At 51.1% G+C, this 9950-nt stretch overlaps 1 protein-coding gene across 1 annotated transcript in view; it reads left to right on the forward strand.

The window, feature by feature from the left end:
* syde2 (synapse defective 1, Rho GTPase, homolog 2 (C. elegans)) overlaps positions 1-9950 on the forward strand; it is a 45001-nt gene that overhangs the window by 7169 nt on the left and 27882 nt on the right. The window contains exons 2-4 of the mRNA XM_042057079.1: positions 2020-2761; positions 8628-8688; positions 8983-8998. Of these exons, the coding sequence (XP_041913013.1) occupies positions 2020-2761; positions 8628-8688; positions 8983-8998 (819 nt within the window). The remainder of the gene's footprint in view (positions 1-2019; positions 2762-8627; positions 8689-8982; positions 8999-9950) is intronic.

Genomic DNA, 9950 nt, shown 5'->3' on the forward strand with positions numbered 1-9950 from the left:
CTTTGCGTTGCTTTTCAACGCCTAAGTCAGAAGAACCAATGAAGCAAAACAGAATCTAAATCCAGTGAACCTAAACAAACCTTATGCAATTCTCAAGCCATGTGATTTTGGCCCCCTTTTGCGATAAATACCCTGGCTTTAACTGCTGAAACTGGAATGTAGTAGCAGACTCTGACACTGTCTCTGTGGTAATGATACAGTAGATTGAAGTTGACTTCCCTCTGTCCTTGCCCTGAGAGTCTCTGTACTTTTTTGTTTTATGAAGTGAAACTATTTTTTCCGGCAGTCTGTAATTTGGAGGGGTTGTAGCACTGGTTGCGTGAAATGTGTTTCCTTAAGGAAAGTAGAATGTGTCATTAACATGTTTTGGGGTTTGTCTGCGAGAGTGGCAGACCTGGTATCAAAACAGTATTTTAACAGAGCTCGTGCATGTCACAGCAAGGCCCAGACTCCTGCACTAATGCAGTTAGGATATGAAGACCCGGTGTCAACCTCAATTCGTCAGGAATGTACATATTACACTGAAGACACATATCCATCTAAAATTGTTTTTCCAAACATATAAGATGTTTTTTTTCTTCTTATATGTTTCCTAACATTCTAAAATTCTGTGATTTTGTGTGTGTGTGTGTGTGTGTGTGTGTGTGTGTGTGTGTGTGTGTGTGTGTGTGTGTGTGTGTGTGTTTGTCCTCTCTCAAACATAGTTCATTCCAAAAACACTAGCACTTCTGTGGCTCTCCGTGTCATGTTTGCCACATACCTGAATCTCCCTCCTCCCCTCCCCTCCTCACTCCACCTCCCACTCACAGCCTGCCTGTTCATGGTGTGTTCAGTCACTCTGTACACACACACACAGCCAGAGGTGCAGTGGAGGTGTGTGTGTGTGTGTGTTAGAGAGAGCCATGTTTTTCGTTCAGCATTCGCCGTGTGATGCTGGCTATTTTGGAACGCGCACACATTCGCCTTAATCCCACATTTCCAGGGAAAGGGAATGCCGCCCGCACAGCAGGAGGTGGCCAGCCGAGGTGTGCCAAGCGCCTGCAGTGTTTGTGTGTGTGTGTGTGTGTGTGTGTGTGTGTGTGTGTGTGTTTGTGTGTGTGTGTACACAGTGTATGATTAAATGTTTGTGTTTCGGGTCAGAGAGGAGAGTGAGAACCCAGAACAGGGAAGGGGAAGGAGAAAAGCAAACCTTGTGGAAGTCCTTCAGGGCAAGCCCTGCAGACAGGGCGAGTGAGGCCTGGGAGCACTGAGGGCTTGGGCTTTTTCATACTGCTCTAATTGCACACTTGTGTTTTGGGGTGTTTTTGTGCCACCATTGTTTTGGAGTCGTGTTTACGAAAGTGTGCGCAGATTATGGGACTGTGTAATCACAGCGAGGGACTCTATAATCACAGCAGATATTTTGATGCTCGCATTGAAGTTTTTGTGGTTCCTTTATATTTTTTTTCCCATGGCAGGAGGAGAAGGTGTGGTGGCGTGTGTATGTGGTTGTGTGTGTGTGTGTGTGTGTGTGTGAGAGAGAGTCTGAGTGTGTAACAATGTACAACTCAAAGTATACTTTAGTGTTAGTGCAGCCATTAGTGCAGCCAGTACTGAACAGAGAACAGTGCTGCAGATATCATTTTAAACTCTCAGATAAACAAGGACAACTGACACAACATTCATGGTTTCATGACACAAGGTCGAACGGCTTCATCTAAATCACGGAGACGCACAGAGACCTGCAGGTCAAAGCACACCATGATCCCCATTGGCTTTGTGTGCAGGCTGGAGAGGATCCTGACCCCTCCAGGCCCTTCAGATCTGTCTCTCTCTCTGTTTCTGTGATTTAGACCTGGTCAAAGACGGGTGCAGGTGATGGTGGATCACGATGGGCTGATTATGGCTATGGTCACTCAGTATGTGTGTTTGTGGACTGGTCAGTTGTGGCTGGTGCTGATCTTTGCTACCGCGTCCACTGCCATGTCCCCCTGCTCTGTGTGCCCCATCCTGAGTGACCGCATGTGTCTCTCTTTGCAGCACTCATAGAAAATGCCCACAGGGAGGCGAGCAGCGCGCTCAGGGCTCAGCTCAACACCATCACCGTCTCCAAGAAGCGCAACTGGCTGCAGCAGAGCTCGGCCGGCCCCTGTCCAGCCGAGGAGCTAGGCCCGGGGTCAGAGGAGTACCACCCAGCCCAGCAGCACCACCACCATCACCACCAGCAGCATCTCATCTCTTCTCCTCCGCCGGCCTCGGGCATCTCGCCTGAGGGCCAGCCTCGGCCGGCTCCCTTTCCCCGGCCGGCCCTCCGCCTCCCGCTGCCCCTGGTCACCATCACCCACGGCCACTCGCACGCGCGGGTCTCACCACAGCCGCCCCGCCAGAACGCGGTGGACGCGGCCGAGGAGGAGAACGATGCTGACGACGAGGGCGAGATCTGGTACAACCCCATCCCCGAGGACGACGAGCCCGAGCCGCCCAAGCCGCTGCCCCTGACCTCGCGTGGCGCGACCACCGTCGTCTCCTCCCGGCACCAGGGCCCGGTCTCTGTCGCGCCCGAGGCGTCTCAGCACCCCTATCCCCTCAGGCGGGCCGAGCGGGGAGGCCGCAGGAGACAGCGTGGCTGGGCCGTCGTCGCTGTTGTCCGTGGAGACGGCTCACACGCTCCATCCGAATGCAGCACATTCCAGCGAGCCTTTGCTGCAGCTGCACAGGCAGATATTCACGTGCAAACCCCAGGAGGAGAGCCTCAGTGCGCCGAGGCCAGCAGCAGCGGCAGGTACGTCCCTCTCTCTCTCTCTCTCTCTCTCTCTCTCTCTCTCTCTCTCTCTCTCTCTCTCTCTCTCTCTCTCTCTCTCTCTCTCTCTCTCTCTCTCTCTCTCTCTCTCTCTCTCTCACGCTTTCTTCCTATTGCTCTCTCTCTAACAGTTCCACGGCTAAACAAATAACTTTCTTTCTTTCTTTCTCTCACTTCTTTTTTCTTTGTTCCTCCTCCTCCTCCTAATTGCTGTGGCTGTATTTTTCTCCTCCTCTTTGCTATTGCCGTGTTGGCTGCCAAGTTCTGTCAATCAATCTGTCTGGCAAAATATCTGTGGCTGTTTACATACCACTCAACATCGTAATTGCTCATCATTATTGTGAAGAATCTCGACAGCTGACTTCCCATTTTCTCGTATGTGCGCGGAATGGACTTGCTTCTGCCGACATGCTCAAATACCAAACATCAAATGCTGCCAGCTGGTTAATTATTTTAATTTGCACTCTCTCGCGACGACGGACCAAAACAGTTCGCTCAAATCCCACGAGAGCGTATTTCAGACATGTCGGCTCACCAGTTAAACCGGTGCAGCCTTTTGAGTCCACATTCTCAGGCAAGGATAGAGAAGGATATAGAAGCCTAATGACTTTTCCTCATGACTGGGCCTGGGAGTCTCCCCCTTTTTTTTTTGTTTTGCTCATAGACATGAAGCATAGAATCTTCCATGATGGTGTGCTTCACCTGAAAACAAAGGTGTCACGCAGAGGCTAACCGCAGCTAGTGCTCACTCGTTTCACCTGGCGCTTAGCGCTGTCAGTGTTTGCTTTCATTTGCATTCCGCTCTGATGTGGCAAAGAGTTTTTGTTTGCCGCGACAAGAGCGAACCTATAATCATGTCTCAAAGAAGCCCTGAACCAAAGACATGGACTGCATCTCTGGGTTGAGTAACCTCAGTGTAGTTGCCCTGAGTGGCGTTGAACAGTCCCGGTCTGTGTTTGTCAGTGTCACACCATCCTGACAGGCCATAGCAACCGCCTATGGAAATTGGAATGTATACTTTCCATACATTTTTAAGGGTTCGGAAGGTGTTAGACCAGCGACAGTTATCCCCACCACACCGACATTTCAGGCAGTCAGCACTTGTGAAAAAAAAAAGCTTGTGTGTGTGTGTGTGTAAATTCATTGGGACTGTTAAATTCCTGGAACTCATTGTAGCATTGGTCTCAATCCCTAGTTCCCCCCTCATTTTACACATCCTGCCCTAATTGGTATTTTTGGGGGAAGTGGGTCAGTCTTCTAACTGGGCTTTTCTTGACCCTTGCTCTAATGACCCTCATTCTCTCCATGTAAGAAAAGAGCTTATGAAAATCACATCAGGCTTTTTATATTAATTCAGATTTGATATTTCCTTCCTCCAGTTTTGTACGCTTTTAACATCCACCCCTGGGCCAATAAACCTTTACCGAGCACATGCTATTTCACTTCATGCTCCTATAGGCAAGCGAAAAAGCCACTACCAATTTATCATTTTCCTCTAATAATACCTATGGAAATACAGTCATGCCTAGCCAAGCAGTTTTTCCCACATACTCAGAGATGATGGGCGAGTGGAATAACTCCTGCCGGACTCTTTCCAAAGACTTTGCATTGAATCAGCACTCTTCAAGATTGTCTCCATACAGCACACTGCTTTCTAATTGACATGGGGTTGATTGACATGGGTGCAAATAGAAGTTGCAGAGCTAGCCGAGGGGGGCTGTTAGGAAAGGGTGGGGGGGGGGGGGGGGTCACGTACCCCTCTCTCTCCCCAGAGGGCTTCACTCTCAAAGCCTTAACAAGGATGGATTTGGGCCAGTAGCATGAAAGGCTAACTAAGGCGGCGGCGGGGAGATAACTTTGTCTGCTTCCAATGAGCCCTTGAAAAGAGACGTGGTTGAAAGCCTCATCACTGAGTGTGTCTTTCAGACAGTTGATCTCCCCTGCTTTTGACCTCCGAGTAGGGATTGACTAGTTCAGTTGCTCGTGTTTGGCATAGCAACGCTAACACTTAGAGACCAAATAATGACAAGCATGTATGATAATGATGGGTATACTTTTACATTTTCTTATTTTTCATGGGTTTACATTTACACTTTATAATTTTTCACAGTAGCAAAGACCAGCACCAGGGTACAGAAATGCATTTTGTTTGTCAGGACGTGTGTTTTTTGCAGTGTGGAATCGGACTTTTTGAGGACTTTTGAGACACAAGTACTGTTTTTGTGCTGTACATTGCTTCTTAAAAGCATTCCAGCTGCAAAATATGTGAATTTCAAAATCTGATGATTTTCTGTCATTATTGCTTCATGCTCGGCATGTGTGTATGGGTGGTGTCAGTATAGGCTGGCGCTATGTGCGTGTTTGGGGTGTTTGTGGGTGTTTGTGTGAGTGACGGACGGCTCTGTTGGCCGGGGGCCTCCGCCCAAGCCGCTGCAGTTAATGAGAGTCTTCAGGCCAGTGTCAGTGTGGAATCTGCAGGTCATGTGACTGCGCTCGGGAGCCCTTTTGTGATCCCCCCAGTCAGACCTGCTCTGAATGGGGCCGAGTGTTCCGCTCCGGAACTCCCTGCCTGCGCGCTGTTGACTTTGCTCTTGGACTCCTGTGGGCTGTTTTTGACGCCTTCCCCCCAGCCCAGCAGTGCGGTGTTTCAGGCTAACAGTAGGCCCCCCTCTGCTTCTCTCTTACTGGGACATCAAAGAGAAGTGGGAGTAAGGGTGTGGGAGAGGGCAGTCTCACACTTGCCTCTTTTTCTTGGTCTCTCCTATTATCTTGTTCTCTATCGTTCTCTCCCTCTCTCTCTCTCTCTCTCTTTCTCTCATTCTCTTTCCCTCCCTCTGTCTCCCCCCCCCTCCCCCCTCTGTTGCTTGTGTCATATGTATGTGTGTTGTTGAGTGAAGCCATTAAGTCAATCCTTTTTCTGTCACTGAGGGCGATGCGGCGTGATTGACGTGGCCAAGTCCTCTCTAAACTGGTTAAGATGGTCCATAATCCCTTGGGATGTAATCGGAGTTGACGCCGTCTCTTAATGTGACTTTGTCACGGCAGGGGAAAAGGTAGCTCCTGCTGGAGGACAAAGCAGAGGACGCGACTCAAGCCTAATGGCTTCTCCAGAAATTACTTCTCTGTGAATGAGTGATAGTGTGTGTGTGTGATCACACATGCATGTGTGTGCTCTAGCATGTGTAGGTTGTGTGTAAGTGTGTGTGTTTGAGTCAGGTTACCTGCCAGCCAGTATGTCATTTGCCCCATATTACATTTCAAGCGGAGGTGGTTTCTATAGTATGACTGTCATTTGTGCTCTGCTCGGTTCTTTGTGTTGAGACGTGCTCAGTGTGCGTTTAGCGTGCATTACAACCACGGACCTTAGGGCCAGGTAGCTGTTGCTGCTGGCCGCAGTGAAACAGCAGGGCCAGGCACTCGCCCTCCTCCAGCCGCAGCAGGGCTAGATAAACAGGCTTTGGCCCACCGCCACCAAGCTCCCGGCAGCCCGGAGGCCCCCCCTCTGCGTGGCTAGCCTAGCCTGCATTAGCGTTAGCGCTGGGGCTAAAGGTGCGGGTTACGGTGGTAACGGGATCTTGTTACCTGGGCTCCTCGGGTCCTGTGAGAGGGTTCCACCGTGCTGAATGATTTAAAGACAAGGGGGGGGGGGGGGGGGGTTCACCGGAGACTGCTGAGGCTGGGTTTCCGTGGCAGACGGGGGCCATTCACCAGGCTGTTTTCACAAGGCACTCCAGGCTGTTGTGTGTGGCCGCCGGTGTTTGGTCTCGATCATGTCCAGATTAATGGTTGCGTAATTCGGAAGAGACTCAAAAGGAGTTGGCTCAGATCCTCCGGAGAAACAAAGAGGAGGTATCTCTCTCCCCCTATCCCTTTTGCTCTATCTCTCATACACTTCCTCTCTTTCTCACTTCCTCTCTCCCATCTCTCTCTTTTTTTCTTCTCTCTCCCCCTATCCCTTACACTCTATCTCTCATACGCTTCCTCTCTTTCTCCCTTTCTCTCTTTTTTCCCTCTCTCCATTTGTGTGTGCCCTCTCCATCTCTCTCCCTCTCTTTCTTTCTCTCTTCTGTCCCTATCCTTCACCTTCTATCTCTCTCTCTCTCTCTCTCTCTCTCTTCATCTCTCTCCCTCTTTGTCTTTCTCTCTTCTCTTTCCTCATTTGTCTCTGTCTCTCACCTTCTGTCTCTCTCTCTCTCTCTCTCTCTCTCTCTCTCTCTCTCTCTCTCTCTCTCTCTCTATGTGTCGGAGGGCTTTAAAGGAGCCCTGACTTCCCATAATTAGCTGCATGACTGGACTCTGCCCCGACCCCATCAGCAGCTGTCACAGCCAGACCCAATTAAGAGCAATGAACAGGACATAAATGGATGCTAAATACTGTTTGCCCACAAACACAGACATAGACACACACACACACACGCGCACACACACACACACACACACACACACACACACATCATGTCATGCCATTAAGGCTTCTCTCGGGCTAACAATGATTGTTCCAAACTCACCAATGTGTGTGTGCATTCTCTCTCTTTCTCTCGCTCGCTCTCTCTCACACACACACACATACACACACACACACACACACGCACACAGACACATTCACACCCCCAGCTAAAGGCTACGGAGGTGGTGTCTGCTAAAACTACAACTGAGGGTTTGAAGTAGGCCGTAAATGGCCTCTGATGTTTTGGGAGAGGTGTCATGGCCAGAGGGCCCCAGTGTGAAGAAGACGAAGGGGAGGGGTGTGTGTGTGTGTGTGTGTGTGTGTGTGTGTGCCTGTGTGCCTGTGTGTGTAGATTTTTTCCAGCGGAGTAGTCAATGAGACATCAGACACACACACACACACACACACACACACTGAGGTGGGGAGGAATGCACCCTCTCAACTCTGCCTCCTAATCTTGGCCCTGGAAGGTGGAGCTGCCAGACCCTTGGCCCTGAGCCTCAGGTGGGTGGGTGTCATGTATCGTCCACCCCCCCACCACCCACTACCCACAGCCACCCGGTCAGACGCATCAGGGCCCGCTAGCACAACGACCCCCCCGACTGCTCAGCGCCTGCCATGCCCAGTCGTGCCTGTCGACCTGGCAGCTCTTACATAAGTGCCTGTAAGGGTATCAGAGACGCAGCGGTCAGAAAGCCTGAAGTGGACTATTTAAGCTAATCCCTGGAAGGGCGCAGCAGGGTGCAAACGCATATAAGAAACCCCTTGTGGTTTTTGGCATAATGATTTCATTGTACGCTGGTCGGGTGGGGGGGGCCAAGTGTAGTGGTGCTAGTGGTCTGTAATCACCTTCACCCTCCCTCTCTTTGCCCTCCTCTCCCCCCCAGCCTTGCCCCGCCCCGCCCTGCCCTGACCCACCCTCCTCCAGATGTTGTTGGCCATGTTTTTAGGGCTGGCTTGTTTTTGCAGCTCGCTGTGCTGTGCTGTGCTGGCTTGGCTTCATCCTCTGGGGGCTTCCCCTCCCCTTCTTGCCCCCTATGTTCCTCCCTGTCCCTGGGGCCAGTGTGTGTGTGTGTGTGTGTGTGCGTGTGTGTGTGTGCGCGTGTGGTGTGTGCGCGCGCGTGTGTGTGTGTGTGTGTGTGTGTGTGTGTGGAGCACTGGGACGTTGGTTGGTTGGCAGGAAGAGGGGCAGAAAAAGAAGGGTGTTTGTGCACGGGTAGAGAGTGAGGGGGCTAAACAGGGCCGTGACGAGGGCGGAATAAGGGGATGTTGGTGGGAGAAGGGGAGGCGGGGGGGGGGGGATGTTATGAGTGGAGGGAGCGCCCGTAGTGACTGGGCTGGGTTGGGCTCTACCAGTCCTCCTCTTGGCTGGACAAGGCTCGCCTTTGTCCCCCTTCCCAGCGGCGGCTCGCTGCCCCGCTCCTCTCTGCCCGTCTCCCCCGTCAGCCCTCCTGCCGCTTGGGTCCGGCCTGCTGCTCCAGACACACTGCACTGGTCACAGCAGGCCGCTCTGGAAATAGCATCCTGGCAGGGGCCACTGCCCCTCCTCCCCCTCTCTCTCTCTTTTTCTTTCTCTCTTTCTTTATGTTGTTATGGATGTCTGGCTGTCGCATTCTCAAGCATTCACTCTTTCATTCTTATTCTGTCCATTTTTTCCTTTATTATTGCTGTTCCTCTCTTGTAGTAGCAAACACTCTCTTTCTCTTCCCCCTCACCCCCTTCTTCTTTATCCATGTTTCTCTTTTCTCTCTCCCAGACTCTCTTGCTCGCAAGTTGGCATGTCTGTGCTTAGAGAGAGAGAGAGAGAGAGAGAGAGAGAGAGAGGAGAGAGAGAGAGAGAGAGAGAGAGAGAGAGAGAGAGAGAGAGAGAGAGAGAGAGAGAGAGAGAGAGAGAGAGAGAGAGAGAGAGAGAGAGAGAGAGAGAGAGAGAGAGAGAGAGAGACAAACAGAATCACTCCTTTGTTTTAACCATGCCAAGGAATTGCAGATCAAAAACAAAAACTGGAATTATGTGCAAGTGAGAAGCTGAAGGCAGGGAACAGAGGTACTTTGTAGCCTCTCCGGGGTTAGCCCCCCATGTCATGTGATCAAACCGAGAGGGCAGGAAGGTGGGGGGGGGTGCAGAGTTGGGTGGCAGGCAGGCAGTCAGCAGTCGGGAGACTTTAATAGGAAATCGTTTCTGGCGTTTCTTCCCACTCGTCCAGTTGTGTAATGGTAACAAATGTGTCATGTCATACCTCATCAAAGGCACCTTTGCAGAGCTCTTTACCTCTAGACATAAAACACCTCTGTTTTCATTAAGAGGATTAAGGACGGTGATGTGCTGGGAATGAAAGGATGACTATACTCTGGCCTTTACAATCTCCCAAACCATCACCACAACATGATATTGGATACCCTCCCCATCCTGTGTGGATCACTGATTAGAGTAGATGAAACAACTGTGTAAAAGTCCGATAAGTTTTCCTCTCTGCATGTGTGACGGGGCAGAGTGTGAACAGAAGGGGGGGGGGGGGGTGTAGAGGGGCGGTGGGGTTTGGGCACAGGCTTTCAGCGGGTAAGCAGTGGGGTGCTTCTCTCCCTGGACAAATTACGCCGTAATCAGCTAATCTGAGACTGTGCCATGCCCCCCCCCATCCTTTGCCACACACACACACACACACACACACACACACACACACACACACACACACACACACACACACACACACACACAAACAGAGA

Source organism: Alosa sapidissima, chromosome 12, assembly GCF_018492685.1.
Source record: "Alosa sapidissima isolate fAloSap1 chromosome 12, fAloSap1.pri, whole genome shotgun sequence".
NCBI classification, from domain to species: domain Eukaryota; kingdom Metazoa; phylum Chordata; class Actinopteri; order Clupeiformes; family Clupeidae; genus Alosa; species Alosa sapidissima.